This window comes from Protomyctophum parallelum (assembly GCF_964188405.1).
Source record: "Protomyctophum parallelum genome assembly, chromosome: 9".
Taxonomy (NCBI): Eukaryota; Metazoa; Chordata; class Actinopteri; order Myctophiformes; family Myctophidae; genus Protomyctophum; species Protomyctophum parallelum.
The window spans coordinates 51,339,499-51,356,998 of record NC_139706.1 but is presented as its reverse complement, the minus strand read 5'-3'; the positions used below and the strand labels follow the sequence as shown (position 1 = coordinate 51,356,998).

The 17,500-nt window shown below is 43.3% G+C and overlaps 2 protein-coding genes across 4 annotated transcripts in view; both read right to left on the bottom strand.

Annotated features, from left to right (window-relative positions):
- Nucleotides 1–13,528, bottom strand: part of LOC310864930 (prolyl-tRNA synthetase associated domain-containing protein 1-like) — a 48,960-nt gene extending 35,432 nt beyond the window's left edge. Inside the window, exons 1-4 of one of the 2 annotated variants that reach the window (XR_014569774.1) lie at nt 13,436–13,528; nt 9,005–9,130; nt 6,252–6,341; nt 635–926 (exon numbers count right to left, since the gene is read on the bottom strand). Coding sequence is in view for 1 of the 2 variants with exons in the window: in XM_083773779.1 (XP_083629905.1) it covers nt 717–926; nt 6,252–6,341; nt 9,005–9,130; nt 13,436–13,522 (513 nt within the window). In the remaining variant the exon portion in view is untranslated. Of the gene's footprint in view, nt 927–6,251; nt 6,342–9,004; nt 9,131–13,435 lie in introns of both variants that reach the window. The other variant, XM_083773779.1, reaches the window with a different exon arrangement.
- Nucleotides 13,529–16,975: 3,447 nt separating this feature from the next.
- LOC310864833 (beta-1,4-mannosyl-glycoprotein 4-beta-N-acetylglucosaminyltransferase-like) overlaps nt 16,976–17,500 on the bottom strand; it is an 8,631-nt gene continuing 8,106 nt past the window's right edge. The window contains exon 8 of one of the 2 annotated variants that reach the window (XM_083773626.1): nt 16,976–17,215. In XM_083773626.1, the coding sequence (XP_083629752.1) occupies nt 16,980–17,215 (236 nt within the window). In that variant the 3' untranslated portion in view covers nt 16,976–16,979. The remainder of the gene's footprint in view (nt 17,216–17,500) is intronic. The other variant, XM_083773627.1, reaches the window with a different exon arrangement.

The window sequence follows — 17,500 nt, the reverse complement described above, 5'->3', positions numbered from 1 at the left end:
CCCAGACCACATGGGGACCACCAGGAACCCCCTCAAGGACCCCTGGTTGAAATCCATGTATCTACTCTGTCAGTGAACGAGCGAAGGAGACATTTGTGACCAGATTTGACTGAGAGCCTGCCATCGCGCAAAACCCAGCTTTTCACCAGAGATTTGGGTTAATATAACAGGCACTCTTCAACATACTAGACATGTCTGAAATAAGTGTCAGAGCTGAAATCGACATGTAAATATGAAATAAATGCTTAAACATGTAGCTATAGGTGTAATGTTAAGAGTCCACAGAAGACATGTAAATATGAAATAAATGCTTAAACATGTAGCTAGGTGTAATGTTAAGAGTCCACAGAAGACATGTAAATATGAAATAAATGCTTAAACATGTAGCTAGGTGTAATGTTAGAGTCCACAGAAGACATGTAAATATGAAATAAATGCTTAAACATGTAGCTAGGTGTAATGTTAGAGACCACAGAAGTGAACCTTTCAAGCCTGTTTTCTCAACTCTCTGTTTCTCTGCCAGACATTACTCTATAAGCCATATCTCCAAAACTGGAGGGTCAAACTGAACAACCAATATGTCAATTTGAAGCTATGATTCCCTGCTTTCATATGACATGAAAAAAAAAAAAACGAAAAATTCAACACGATCCAATGGCAGTCCCTCAGTCAAATGTAGTCACATCTGCGGCCTCGGTCTAGGGTCCTAGCGGGGTTCAGAAGTCCTGCAGGATGGGGTCATGTCCCGTGTCCTTCAGGAACCTGAGCAGGTCTTGCGGGGTCAGCCCCATGGTGGCGCTGTTGGTCATGGGGTGGAAGTAGACCCTGTCGTGTCCCCCACTGACCAGGTCACTGTCCAGGACACACTTCACACTCTGCTCCTTGTCCCAGAGGAGAGACAGCGCCGTGGCACATCCCTGACCCACCTGGAGGACAAGAGGACACAACTATGAACACCTGGAGGACACAGAGACAACTATGAACACCTGGAGGACAGACAGAGACAACTATGAACACCTGGAGGACAAGAGGACACAACTATGAACACCTGGAGGACAGACAGAGACAACTATGAACACCTGGAGGACACAGAGACAACTATGAACACCTGGAGGACAGACAGAGACAACTATGAACACCTGGAGGACAGACAGAGACAACTATGAACACCTGGAGGACACAGAGACAACTATGAACACCTGGAGGACAGACAGAGACAACTATGAACACCTGGAGGACAGACAGAGACAACTATGAACACCTGGAGGACAGACAGAGACAACTATGAACACCTGGAGGACAAAGAGACAACTATGAACACCTGGAGGACACAGAGACAACTATGAACACCTGGAGGACACAGAGACAACTATGAACACCTGGAGGACACAGAGACAACTATGAACACCTGGAGGACAGACAGAGACAACTATGAACACCTGGAGGACACAGAGACAACTATGAACACCTGGAGGACACAGAGACAACTATGAACACCTGGAGGACACAGAGACAACTATGAACACCTGGAGGACAGACAGAGACAACTATGAACACCTGGAGGACACAGAGACAACTATGAACACCTGGAGGACACAGAGACAACTATGAACACCTGGAGGACACAGAGACAACTATGAACACCTGGAGGACACAGAGACCACTATGAACACCTGGAGGACACAGAGACAACTATGAACACCTGGAGGACACAGAGACAACTATGAACACCTGGAGGACAGACAGAGACAACTATGAACACCTGGAGGACACAGAGACAACTATGAACACCTGGAGGACAGACAGAGACAACTATGAACACCTGGAGGACAGACAGAGACAACTATGAACACCTGGAGGACACAGAGACAACTATGAACACCTGGAGGACACAGAGACAACTATGAACACCTGGAGGACACAGAGACAACTATGAACACCTGGAGGACACAGAGACAACTATGAACACCTGGAGGACACAGAGACAACTATGAACACATGGAGGACAAGAGACAACTATGAACACCTGGAGGACACAGAGACAACTATGAACACCTGGAGGACACAGAGACAACTATGAACACCTGGAGGACACAGAGACAACTATGAACACCTGGAGGACACAGAGACAACTATGAACACCTGGAGGACACAGAGACAACTATGAACACCTGGAGGACACAGAGACAACTATAAACACCTGGAGGACACAGAGACACAACTATGAACACCTGGAGGACAAGAGGAGACAACTATGAACACCTGGAGGACACAGAGACAACTATGAACACCTGGAGGACACAGAGACAACTATGAACACCTGGAGGACACAGAGACAACTATGAACACCTGGAGGACACAGAGACACAACTATGAACACCTGGAGGACAAGAGGAGACAACTATGAACACCTGGAGGACACAGAGACAACTATGAACACCTGGAGGACACAGAGACAACTATGAACACCTGGAGGACACAGAGACAACTATGAACACCTGGAGGACACAGAGACAACTATGAACACCTGGAGGACACAGAGACAACTATGAACACCTGGAGGACAGACAGAGACAACTATGAACACCTGGAGGACACAGAGACAACTATGAACACCTGGAGGACAGACAGAGACAACTATGAACACCTGGAGGACACAGAGACAACTATGAACACCTGGAGGACAGACAGAGACAACTATGAACACCTGGAGGACACAGAGACAACTATGAACACCTGGAGGACAGACAGAGACAACTATGAACACCTGGAGGACAGACAGAGACAACTATGAACACCTGGAGGACACACAGAGACAACTATGAACACCTGGAGGACACAGAGACAACTATGAACACATGGAGGAGAGACAGAGACAACTATGAACACATGGAGGACACAGAGACAACTATGAACACATGGAGGAGAGACAGAGACAACTATGAACACCTGGAGGACACAGAGACAACTATGAACACCTGGAGGACACAGAGACAACTATGAACACCTGGAGGACACAGAGACAACTATGAACACCTGGAGGACAGACAGAGACAACTATGAACACCTGGAGGACACAGAGAGACAACTATGAACACCTGGAGGACAGACAACTATGAACACCTGGAGGACACAGAGACAACTATGAACACCTGGAGGACACACAGAGACAACTATGAACACCTGGAGGACACAGAGACAACTATGAACACCTGGAGGACACACAGAGACAACTATGAACACCTGGAGGACAGACAGAGACAACTATGAACACCTGGAGGACACAGAGACAACTATGAACACCTGGAGGACACAGAGACAACTATGAACACCTGGAGGACACAGAGACAACTATGAACACCTGGAGGACAGACAGAGACACAACTATGAACACCTGGAGGACACAGAGACAACTATGAACACCTGGAGGACACAGAGACAACTATGAACACCTGGAGGACAGACAGAGACAACTATGAACACCTGGAGGACACAGAGACAACTATGAACACCTGGAGGACAAGAGGACAACTATGAACACCTGGAGGACAGACAGAGACAACTATGAACACCTGGAGGACACAGAGACAACTATGAACACCTGGAGGACACAGAGACAACTATGAACACCTGGAGGACAGACAGAGACACAACTAGAGGACAGACACACAACTAGACTGTGCATTCATGTTTCATGTTCATGTTGCAAATAATGTCACAATCAAGCAGGATTCATTAAATCACTTAAGCACTCCAACCCCATACAGGCTATTTACTGTGACAGTAATCATTGCTATCGAGTGTTCAGTAACAGTGTTAAATAGCTCTATATGGTGACAGTAATCATTGCTATAGAGTGTGTTCAGTAACAGTGTTAAATAGCTCTATATTGTGACAGTAATCATTGCTATAGACTAGAGTGTGTTCAGTAACAGTGTTAAATAGCTCTATATTGTGACAGTAGTCATTGCTATAGAGTGTGTTCAGTAACAGTGTTAAATAGCTCTATATTGTGACAGTAATCATTGCTATAGAGTGTGTTCAGTAATGTGTTAAATAGCTCTATATTGTGACAGTAATCATTGCTATAGAGTGTGTTCAGGAACAGTGTTAAATAGCTCTATATTGTGACAGTAATCATTGCTATAGAGTGTGTTCAGTAACAGTGTTAAATAGCTCTATATTGTGACAGTAATCATTGCTATAGAGTGTGTTCAGTAACAGTGTTAAATAGCTCTATATTGTGACAGTAATCATTGCTATAGAGTGTGTTCAGTAACAGTGTTAAATAGCTCTATGTTGTGACAGTAATCATTGCTATAGAGTGTGTTCAGTAACAGTGTTAAATAGCTCTATATTGTGACAGTAATCATTGCTATAGTGTGTGTGTGTGTGTGTGTGTGTGTGTGTGTGTGTTCAGTAACAGTGTTAAACAGCTCTATATTGTGACAGTAATCATTGCTATAGTTTGTGTTCAGTAACAGTGTTAAATAGCTCTATATTGTGACAGTAATCATTGCTATAGTTTGTGTTCAGTAACAGTGTTAAATAGCTCTATATTGTGACAGTAATCATTGCTATAGAGTGTGTTCAGTAACAGTGTTAAATAGCTCTATATTGTGACAGTAATCATTGCTATAGTGTGTGTTCAGTAACAGTGTTAAATAGCTCTATATTGTGACAGTAATCATTGCTATAGAGTGTGTTCAGTAACAGTGTTAAATAGCTCTACATTGTGACAGTAATCATTGCTATAGAGTGTGTTCAGTAACAGTGTTAAATAGCTCTATATTGTGACAGTAATCATTGCTATAGAGTGTGTTCAGTAACAGTGTTAAATAGCTCTATATTGTGACAGTAATCATTGCTATAGAGTGTGTTCAGTAACAGTGTTAAATAGCTCTATGTTGTGACAGTAATCATTGCTATAGAGTGTGTTCAGTAACAGTGTTAAATAGCTCTATATTGTGACAGTAATCATTGCTATAGTGTGTGTGTGTGTGTGTGTGTGTGTGTGTGTGTGTGTGTGTGTGTGTGTGTGTGTTCAGTAACAGTGTTAAACAGCTCTATATTGTGACAGTAATCATTGCTATAGTTTGTGTTCAGTAACAGTGTTAAATAGCTCTATATTGTGACAGTAATCATTGCTATAGTGTGTTCAGTAACAGTGTTAAATAGCTCTATATTGTGACAGTAATCATTGCTATAAAGTGTGTTCAGTAACAGTGTTAAATAGCTCTATATTGTGACAGTAATCATTGCTATAGAGTGTGTTCAGTAACAGTGTTAAATAGCTCTATATTGTGACAGTAATCATTGCTATAAAGTGTGTTCAGTAACAGTGTTAAATAGCTCTATATTGTGACAGTAATCATTGTTATAGAGTGTGTTCAGTAACAGTGTTAAATAGCTCTATATTGTGACAGTAATCATTGCTATAGTGTGTTCAGTAACAGTGTTAAATAGCTCTATATTGTGACAGTAATCATTGCTATAAAGTGTGTTCAGTAACAGTGTTAAATAGCTCTATATTGTGACAGTAATCATTGCTATAGAGTGTGTTCAGTAACAGTGTTAAATAGCTCTATATTGTGAGAGTAATCATTGCTATAAAGTGTGTTCAGTAACAGTGTTAAATAGCTCTATATTGTGACAGTAATCATTGCTATAGAGTGTGTTCAGTAACAGTGTTAAATAGCTGTATATTGTGACAGTAATCATTGCTATAGAGTGTGTTCAGTAACAGTGTTAAATAGCTGTATATTGTCAGTAATCATTGCTATAGAGTGTGTTCAGTAACAGTGTTAAATAGCTCTATATTGTGACAGTAATCATTGCTATAGAGTGTGTTCAGTAACAGTGTTAAATAGCTGTATATTGTGACAGTAATCATTGCTATAGTGTGTTCAGTAACAGTGTTAAATAGCTCTATATTGTGACAGTAATCATTGCTATAGAGTGTGTTCAGTAACAGTGTTAAATAGCTCTATATTGTGACAGTAATCATTGCTATAGAGTGTGTTCAGTAACAGTGTTAAATAGCTCTACATTGTGACAGTAATCATTGCTATAGAGTGTGTTCAGTAACAGTGTTAAATAGCTGTATATTGTGACAGTAATCATTGCTATAGAGTGTGTTCAGTAACAGTGTTAAATAGCTGTATATTGTGACAGTAATCATTGCTATAGAGTGTGTTCAGTAACAGTGTTAAATAGCTCTATATTGTGACAGTAATCATTGCTATTTTCACCTTGAGTTTCTCCAACATGGCCGCCTCGTCAGCGAAGCGCAGGTTTCCACTGCCCACGCCCAGCTTCTTGGCCAGCTCGTTAAGATTCACCTGCAATAAATGAGCCAATTAAGCTCTTACGAGCTTTATCTCTATATATAAGTATTTATTTCTTTTTTATTACTTTTTATTATTTTTTATTATCATTATTATTATTTTTATTTATTACTCTGTTTTATTTTTTATTTTTTAAATGTTTTTCTCTCTTATTTTACCCCCCTTTTAAGTAGTTTATTAATTATTATTATTAACCATGTGATCCCTTTCCCTTTGTACTAGCCTAGCCCCTTAGATAGCATTTTATGTCGACTTAGATAGTATTTTAGACAGACTTATAGCTCGTTACGTAGACACTAGACAGCACTAGAATGCATTTCATGTAGTCATAGCACTTTATAGTACACATGTGTATATTGTATAATATATAATATAGTATAGTATGTATAGTTGACATAGATACTCCACTGTTACGTTCTTAGTTTATACATGATTCATGATAACTACTTTTTATATATTATGTGATGTATGACATGCTTTTGTTTTTGCATAAATGTCACTCTGGATCAAGAGCGTCTGCTAAATGCCTAAATTGTATCTTAGTTATATACTCAACCTATTGGTTTTATACCTGTATGAATGAATGAATGAATGAATGAATGAATGAATTTTTATTTTCGTGTCTTGTTATTAAGACCCATCCCTTACGGGATTATAAGACACCAACAACATAAATAAACAATATCACGTTTCACTTCCCACACAGAAGTTACACAAAGTATTTGAACAGAAATAAGCATTATCATAAAATAAAATAAAATAAAATACATCACATATAAGTTTTCTTTGTTCGTAATGTCCCAAGCTTTCTCTATATATTCTGCTAATGCAAATATCTTTTGTTCGAATATCCATCTCAGTCGCTCTAGGGATTGGGAAATCTTTGTGTGAAACTTCATGCTCATACTCTTTGAATACATTTTCTATAAAATAAAATAAAAGATTCACGTGGACATAGAAATACGGCATATAGATCAGTTATCATTAACCCATTTAGACGATTCTACAAGTAGCCTGGCCCAGACAGTCTGCCCCTGGTCTAGAGGGGCGGGTAGCCTGGCCCAGACAGCATGCTTTCTGGTCTAGAGGGGCGGGTAGCCTGGCCCAGACAGCGTGCTTCCTGGTCTAGAGGGGCGGGTAGCCTGGCCCAGACAGCATGCTTTCTGGTCTAGAGGGGCGGGTAGCCTGGTCCAGACAGCGTGCTTCCTGGTCTAGAGGGGCGGGTAGCCTGGCCCAGACAGCGTGCTTTCTGGTCTAGAGGGGCGGGTAGCCTGGCCCAGACAGCGTGCTTTCTGGTCTAGAGGGGCGGGTAGGGTAGCCTGGCCCAGACAGGGTTCTTTCTGGTCTAGAGGGGCGGGTAGCCTGGCCCAGACAGTCTGCCCCTGGTCTAGAGGGGCGGGTAGCCTGGCCCAGACAGCGTGCTTTCTGGTCTAGAGGGGCGGGTAGCCTGGCCCAGACAGCGTGCTTTCTGGTCTAGAGGGGCGGGTAGGGTAGCCTGGCCCAGACAGCGTGCTTTCTGGTCTAGAGGGGCGGGTAGCCTGGTCCAGCCAGCGTGCTTTCTGGTCTAGAGGGGCGGGTAGCCTGGCCCAGACAGCGTGCTTTCTGGTCTAGAGGGGCGGGTAGCCTGGCCCAGACAGGGTTCTTTCTGGTCTAGAGGGGCGGGTAGCCTGGCCCAGACAGTCTGCCCCTGGTCTAGAGGGGCGGGTAGCCTGGCCCAGACAGGGTTCTTTCTGGTCTAGAGGGGCGGGTAGCCTGGCCCAGACAGTCTGCCCCTGGTCTAGAGGGGCGGGTAGCCTGGCCCAGACAGGGTTCTTTCTGGTCTAGAGGGGCGGGTAGCCTGGCCCAGACAGTCTGCCCCTGGTCTAGAGGGGCGGGTAGCCTGGCCCAGACAGGGTTCTTTCTGGTCTAGAGGGGCGGGTAGCCTGGCCCAGACAGTCTGCCCCTGGTCTAGAGGGGCGGGTAGCCTGGCCCAGACAGTCTGCCCCTGGTCTAGAGGGGCGGGTAGCCTGGCCCAGACAGCGTGCTTTCTGGTCTAGAGGGGCGGGTAGCCTGGCCCAGACAGCGTGCTTTCTGGTCTAGAGGGGCGGGTAGCCTGGCCCAGACAGCGTGCTTCCTGGTCTAGAGGGGCGGGTAGCCTGGCCCAGACAGCGTGCTTTCTGGTCTAGAGGGGCGGGTAGCCTGGCCCAGACAGCGTGCTTCCTGGTCTAGAGGGGCGGGCGTGCATGGAGCAATGTGCTGGAGAAAAATTGATTCACCGCTGGTTGAATGTGTGATTCTAGAGGCTCTGTTAATATTTGAATAATAATAATAATAATAATATATAATAATATAACTAACTTGCACTCAATAACAGACCGCCGTCTAATCGTACTTTTACTTCTACTCCACTACATCTCAGAGCCAAAATGTGTTTTCTTTTACTTCACTATAAATTATTTGAAAACTTTAGTTACTTTGGAGATTTTAATTTTGATTAGAAAACATACATTAACCCAATACATTTCGGCCATTTGAAAATGGCCGATCTAAACTAGAACTTGTGAAACGGGCACATTCTGCACAATGAGTACTTTTACTTTGAGTGCTTGTACCACAATGAGTACTTTTACTTTGAGTGCTTGTACCACAATGAGTACTTTTACTCTGAGTACTTGTACCTGTCTGTCGTGGCGCGCAGACAGCAGGTAGAGGCCTTTCTTCTTCTTGTCCTTCAGAAACAGGTTCTTGGTGACGGCACCGCTCAGACCCTCCAGGTGGGGCATCATCTCCTCTACCGTGAAGACCTGGGGGGGGGGGGGGGGGGGGACAATGAGAAAAGGGTGAAGGCACCGCTCAGACCCTCCAGGTGGGCATCATCTCCTCTACCGTGAAGACCTGGGGGGGGGGGGGAACAATGAGAAAAGGGTGACCGCACCGCTCAGACCCTCCAGGTGGGGCATCATCTCCTCTACCGTGAAGACCTGGGGGGGGGGGGGGGGGAACAATGAGAAAAGGGTGAGGGCACCGCTCAGACCCTCCAGGTGGGGCATCATCTCCTCTACCGTGAAGACCTGGGGGGGGGGGGGGGGGGGGACAATGAGAAAAGGGTGAGGGCACCGCTCAGACCCTCCAGGTGGGGCATCATCTCCTCCACCGTGAAGACCTGGGGGGGGGGGGGGGGAACAATGAGAAAAGGGTGAGGGCACCGCTCAGACCCTCCAGGTGGGGCATCATCTCCTCTACCGTGAAGACCTGGGGGGGGGGGGGGGGACAATGAGAAAAGGGTGAGGGCACCGCTCAGACCCTCCAGGTGGGGCATCATCTCCTCTACGGTGAAGACCTGGGGGGGGGGGGGGGGAACAATGAGAGAAGGGTGAGGGCACCGCTCAGACCCTCCAGGTGGGGCATCATCTCCTCTACCGTGAAGACCTGGGGGGGGGGGGGGGGGGGACAATGAGAAAAGGGTGACCGCACCGCTCAGACCCTCCAGGTGGGGCATCATCTCCTCTACCGTGAAGACCTGGGGGGGGGGGGGGAACAATGAGAAAAGGGTGACATTTCTTCTTACTTAACCCATTCTGACCTGAGATCAGATTCTAAAGATGTCTATTACATCCTGACAGTTTCATTATTAACCCATTCTGACCTGAGATCAGATTCAAAAAATGTCTATTACATCCTGACAGTGTCATTATTAACCCATTCTGACCTGAGATCAGATTCTAAAGATGTCTATTACATCCTGACAGTTTCATTATTAACCCATTCTGACCTGAGATCAGATTCAAAAAATGTCTATTACATCCTGACAGTTTCATTATTAACCCATTCTGACCTGAGATCAGATTCAAAAAATGTCTATTACATCCTGACAGTGTCATTATTAACCCATTCTGACCGACCTGAGATCAGATTAAAAAAATGTCTATTACATCCTGACAGTGTCATTATTAACCCATTCTGACCTGAGATCAGATTTAAAAAAATGTCAGTCGTTCTTCGATTTTTCAAAAATAGCAGACCTACAAGCTCGATATGAGCTTGTAGATCTGCTATTTTTCAATAGCTAAAGCATAACATGATGCCAACACCAAAATGGGTGCCCGGTCAGAATGGGTTAAAACGGACCAATCCTGCAAACTTTGAAAGCCAATGTTAGCCAATCAGGATGGAATATGAAATATCGGACAGATCCGTCTTGAACACATGACTATAGAGATAGTGTGAAATGATTTGCGGGATTTTTGGACAGATTCTGGAGGAGTAAAATAAAAACAAATGATTTTCAAAAGTCGGCCTGCTGGTGGCGCTATAACAGGCCGTTGTGGAAAATGTGGGGCAGCGGTTCATCGTTGGCATCCAGGGAGTGTGTGTGTGCAGCTTCTGGCATCACCCGGGTTAATATATCAATATAATTCTGTTCATATATATATATATATATATATATATATATATATACTCAGTGGTGTCATGGTTCGTATAGAACGCAGTACCACGCCGTGGTACTGCGTTCTGTTCATATATACTCAGTGGTGTCATGGGTCGTATAGAACGCAGTACCACGCCGTGGTACCAGTATTGTTCTGACGTGCACGCGCAGGGATGGAAACAGAACGGTGCATGTGCGTGCACGCTAGAACGCGTACCCCCAATAATCTATAATCTATATATAACTTAATATAACCTAATCTATACTAGATTCAATCGACCTCGCGTCACCAGTCCTCTCAAGACGCACCAAGTACCCCCCCCCAGTGGCGTCACTACGCAGCAACAGGCCCTGACGCAGGATGGTCCAGAGTGCCCCCCCCCCCCCCCCCCCCCCCCACACACACCAAGCCGCTATATAGAAACAAATTAACTATGTTTAAAACAACGGTTTTGTATCAGACCAAACACTAGTACACTACTCTAAAATGAATAGATTCAAGCTGTGGCAAGTGGCATTATATATCAAATTCGGTCTCTTTTCTGTTTAGCCAATTATGAAAAGAAACTAAGAAAACAGCCAAAACAATGCGCTGTCAATCTATAAGGCCATGTTGCACAGCACGGAAAACTAAAAAGCGGCAAGCTAGAAATGCTTAAGGAAAACAACAAAATAATCAAGTAGCCTACTGTAAAACACTGGCATTTTATTTTAAACTATTCATTTTGTTTCTCAAAGCTGTTTTGACCTCAATAAATGAGCTGATGGGCAGAATTGATAGTTAGTTGCGCGGCAGCGCGCTGTATGCGCCCATGCACAAGTCAATTAATTATGCTCAAGTCCTCCATGTAAAATGCAGCAACATTCCATTTCCAACAACAATGTCCATCTGAAATCTCCATATCTCCATATGAAAAGCTTCGTTTGAAGACCACGCACAGGCAGCAGGCCACCTTGGACAGCGGGTTGAGAGGAGAAAAAAAGAGAGGAAAAAAAGAGGTGAAAAAGAGCTATAAAAATATGGTGACGGCGCACCACGAAAATTAGACAGCAATTATGTAATTAAATAAAGAGGCTTTGCCTCTGCGCTCTGCTTACCTTATAGGTGAACCTTCCGGATTTTCTCTCTGCAAAATCATCTATCAGGTCCTTCACAGCTGGCGTGCACGGGTATTCTCGAAAGCAGCAATACAGTGCAGACTTCGCCAAAACTAGCACTAATGCTGCTGTTCTCCACAATAAGCAGTTTTGTGAGCTCTCGGATGGTCTTCACGTTTGAAAGGCCGTCTCTCAGGCACTCACGGAATGATACAAGTTGAATGGGGAATTCACAGGTTAAGTCGTGATTGTATTTTTTCTACAATGGTTTGCGACGTAAAATCAACCTCAGTTAACAATATATTGTTAAGGGGCCCGGCCGCCTCGTTTATTTTTATTTTTTAAATTTGCCACCTCTTTTTTTTTTCTCCCGACCTGGGTGTGCCCTCAGGCGTCATGGGCCCCCACGCAATCGCGTTGTCTGCGTCACGCTAGTGACGCCCCTGCCCCCCCCCCCCCTTTTTCCCTCACTGTATATGTTTCTTTTCCCTTTTTGCTTCCTATATGATGAATTCCTGTTCTGTTCTTTAACTACATAGAAGTGTCTATTCGTACGTCTCTAAATGTTTTTTTTTTTTTTTAAGATATTTTTTTGCGGCTTACGCCTTTTTTATTGTTTTTTTTTTAAGGGACAGACAGTAGGCTGACAGGAAACGGGAGAGAGATAGGGGAAGACATGCAGTAAAGGCCGTGTCGGGCTCGGGAGTCGAACCCGCGGCACACTGCGACTGGATTACCAGTCGGGTGCCCAGACGGTTACGCCACCGCCTGGGCTGTCTCTAAATGTTTTGATGAATTGAACAATGTGGACCCTGTTGTAAACAAGTGTAACGCTTAATTGGGTCGTCCACTCACAGTTAACAGTCTTTGTATTGAGTTTGTGCTTGAAATGTACTGTAATTCTGCAAACTGTTAATAAATATTTCAATCAATCAATCAAATCTGTCTGGCACACGTGACGTCATTATAACGTCGTGGTAGCAGTAAAAAAAACACCATGACACCAATAGGCCTATATATTAATACATTCATATTTCATATCATTGTTTTGAATCTGTATTTAGTACAGAATGACATCACATCACATCACTGCTGTGCTGGGCAGGAGGAGAGGAGGTATGCAGCACACTCTAGTGGTGACTGGGAGTCACTGCAGGCATGTGTGCAGTTGAACGCCTGTCAGTTTGTAAACACCGTGGGAATGTGTCTCCTGTGTCAGTACAGTACAGTACAGTACAGTACAGTACAGTACAGTACAGTACAGTACAGTACAGTACAGTACAGTACAGTACAGTACAGTACAGTACAGTACAGTACAGTACAGTACAGTCTGAAACACGGGTTTCTTCTCGGTGGTAACTTGACAGAATTCAGAGCTAGTAGAACTAGAACAAGCATGGTGTGTGACGTGTGTGTGTGTGTGTGTGTGTGTGTGTGTGTGTGTGTGTGTGTGTGTGTGTGTGTGTGTGTGTGTGTGTGTGTGTGTGTGTGTGTGTGTGTGTGTGTGTGTGTGTGTGTGTGTGTGTGTGTGTGTGTGTGTGTGTGTGTGTGTGTGTGTGTGTGTGTGTGTGTGTGTGTGTACCGCTGGATGCTCCACGCAGGTCGTCTGTATGTCCAAACCGTCCAGATGTTTCTGCAGCTCGGCGCGCAGCTCGCTCTGATCCGCCATGTTGGACCAACCGTCCGGACCGGAGACCAAGGCTGGCTGAAGAAGGAGAGGACGGAAGCACGCAGGCTACAGTTGGAAGGGGGAGGCTATCCACACTTTTTTATGCTTTTTACTTTTGTTTTTAGTAATTTAGTTTTAATGCTTTTTTTTACATAATTATGTAGTCTGTGGTCGTTTAGATTCGTTTTTATTTGTGGGAAAAAAACTGTTTTAATTAGTTTTTTTTGTTTCTGTTATGTTCAGGGGCAAGTCTAAAATGAAACTAAAAATGTGATCATTTCAGATGACTGAAACTCAATGCAATTTTATAATTTTAAAACTAATGACTAAAACAAAATCACACGGTAATGTGCTGTCCAATCTCCACATGTATTTAATTGCCGATCTACAAGCTCACAACTACTGCACCTGACCTATCCTTCTCCAACATACTCCTTGGAAGTGTTTATGTAAACACTATTCTCCCTGCATGAAGCAACACTGCCACCTACTGGAGCAGATGTGTCTTTGGGACGGACGGACAGACAGACAGACAGACAGACAGACAGACAGACAGACAGACAGACAGACAGACAGACAGACAGACAGACAGACAGACAGACAGACAGACAGACAGACAGACAGACAGACAGACAGACAGACAGACACTAAACAAACATTAAACCTGTATCTAGGATGATGAATGATGATGTAATGATTAGGTGATGTAATGATGATGTAATGATTAGGTGATGTAATGATGATGTAATGATTAGGTGATGTAATGATGATGTAATGATTAGGTGATGTGATGATGATGTAATGATGATGTAATGATTAGGTGATGTAATGATGATGTAATGATTTTTTCGACCTAGCTTTTAATCACAACCCAGTTTAATTTCCAACCTTTCGTTTTGAGCACCTCTTACCTTAGTGCCTATTATATTCATATGTACCCACGTGACACTGATGTATTGATTATATTTCATTGTATTGCTGTTGCTATATGTTTTTTCTTTTCACTTTGGTCGATGACAGTCGTTTTTAAATGTGCTTTATAAATAAAGTTTGATTTGATTTGATTATTATATTGACTATAATAATAATAATAATAATAATAATAATAATAATACATTTTATTTATAAGGCGCCTTTCAGGGGACTCAACGTCGCCGTACAACAAGTTAAAACACAGCTAACAACAGTTAAAACACAGCTAAAAACAGTTAAAACAGAGTTAAAAGTAAAAGCAGGCAATGTCTATGACTATAATGGCACCGTTTTCATTTATTGAACTTGTTTACAATAGGGTCCTCATCAAAACATTATACGAGACGTACGGATATACATACAACTATTATAGTCAAAACAGGAAGTCATCATAGAGGAGGTAAAAAGGAATCACCTGTACACCAGATTAGAGAATGAGAATATATTTAAAAAAAAATAAGACGTCTTAACGACTGTGGCATCCGGTCCATAATTGGCGATAAAACGTCTTTTAACCTATTCTGACCTGAGATCAGATTCATACGAGGTTTCCATGCACTGGACAGTGGACACACACTGGTCTGATTAACCCATTTTGACCTGAGATCAGATTCTAAAAAATGTCAGTCGTTCTTCGATTTTTCATATATAATAGCAGATATATAATAGCAGACCTACAAGCTCATAGCGCGCCACTCGGTGGCGCGCTATGAGCTTGTAGGTCTGCTAAAGCATAACATGATGCTAACACAAAAATGGGTTCCCGTTCAGAATGGGTTAATGACATATTTTCTGTCATGTTTACATTGGTCTCTCAGACATCCAGGGCTCTGCAGCTGAATCTGTCATGTTTACATTGGTCTCTCCAGACATCGTCTCTGCAGCTGAATCTGTCATGTTTACATTGGTCTCTCCAGACATCGTCTCTGCAGCTGAATCTGTCATGTTTACATTGGTCTCTCCAGACATCGTCTCTGCAGCTGAATCTGTCATGTTTACATTGGTCTCTCCAGACATCGTCTCTGCAGCTGAATCTGTCATGTTTACATTGGTCTCTCCAGACATCGTCTCTGCAGCTGAATCTGTCATGTTTACATTGGTCTCTCCAGACATCGTCTCTGCAGCTGAATCTGTCATGTTTACATTGGTCTCTCCAGACATCGTCTCTGCAGCTGAATCTGTCATGTTTACATTGGTCTCTCCAGACATTCAGGGCTCTGCAGCTGAATCTGTCATGTTTACATTGGTCTCTCCAGACATCGTCTCTGCAGCTGAATCTGTCATGTTTACATTGGTCTCTCCAGACATTCAGGGCTCTGCAGCTGAATCTGTCATGTTTACATTGGTCTCTCCAGACATCGTCTCTGCAGCTGAATCTGTCATGTTTACATTGGTCTCTCCAGACATCGTCTCTGCAGCTGAATCTGTCATGTTTACATTGGTCTCTCCAGACATTCAGGGCTCTGCAGCTGAATCTGTCATGTTTACATTGGTCTCTCTAGACATCGTCTCTGCAGCTGAATCTGTCGTTGTGTTTGTTATTAGTAGGATTAATGAAAACAAAGGAGGAAGAGTAGGGCTGAAGGCCGATTGCTTCCCAGATTGTGTTCATACAGGATAATAATGATATACAGGATTACAGAGGGATTTCTACAACAAATATATATATAGCCTATATATATATATATATATATAGGGCTGTCAATCGATTAAAATATTTAACTCGATTAATCGCATGATTGTCCATAGTTAACTGTGATTAATCGCAAATTAATCACATATTTTGTATACGTTCTAAATATACCTTAAATCAGTGGTTTTCAAGATTTTTCATATCAAGGCCCATTATTTATTCTGCATTTGAGCCACGGACCACCATTTGATGAGATTTAGCCTTCCAGACCCAAACTAAAGAACTGTATTGATGTTGGCCAATGGTACCATTACGAGAGATAACAGCTAGGCCATGCTGATCAAAAAAAAAAAAAATCTAAGTTTTCTAATTGTGTAGACTCACTGGGAGAGAGAGAGAGGGGGGGAGAGAGGCGGGGCTCACTGACTGCCTGCATTCACATGCATGCGTCTCTCAACCATTCTGTCAAACTTCACAGTGCGTTAATCGCGCATTAAAAAAATTAGTGCCATTAAAATGATTGTGAGTTAACTAGTTAATAGTGCGTTAACTTTGACAGCCCTAATATATATATATATATATACTGTACCTTGGATTATATTAGTTCATGTTGTGTCAACTTGTGCGTAAACATATATATATATATATATATATAGCGATCAGCAGTTGACCTGCAATCCCACCTCCAGTTGTCGCCGGAACGCCTTTTCAAGGTCTCAAATCTGACAACAGCAAAAGTCAGACTCAGACTTGTCTTTGCTGTTAACGTCTAAAAGGTGCTATAAGAAGGAATACAAAAATTAAAAAAATAAAATCATTGAACTCGTAAAGAAAACAAATCTGTTGTCTTCATCACGTCTGCGCGCTGCTGCGGTTAATGTACGGGTTCTCCAGCAGGTGGCGGTATCGAGGGAAGTTGTCCAGCAGGAAGCGCGGGGCGTACATGGGCTCCCTCCGGTGGCTGGGAAGACAATTGCACGTGGATCCGTCGAACCAGCCTCCGGTCCGGACCAGGTCTTTGAGGTAGCCCAGATCCCTCTTCTCCGGGTAGTCGCCCCAGCGCGGGAAGTCTCCGTTCTGAGCGGAAACTGAACACATATTATATTAGATCACTAGGGGGCGCTATAGTCTCCGTTCTGAAACTGAACACATATTATATTAGATCACTAGGGGGCGCTATAGTCTCTGTTCTGAAACTGAACACATATTATATTAGATCACTAGGGGGCGCTATAGTCTCCGTTCTGAAACTGAACACATATTATATTAGATCACTAGGGGGCGCTATAGTCTCTGTTCTGAAACTGAACACATATTATATTAGATCACTAGGGGGCGCTATAGTCTCCATTCTGAAACTGAACACATATTAT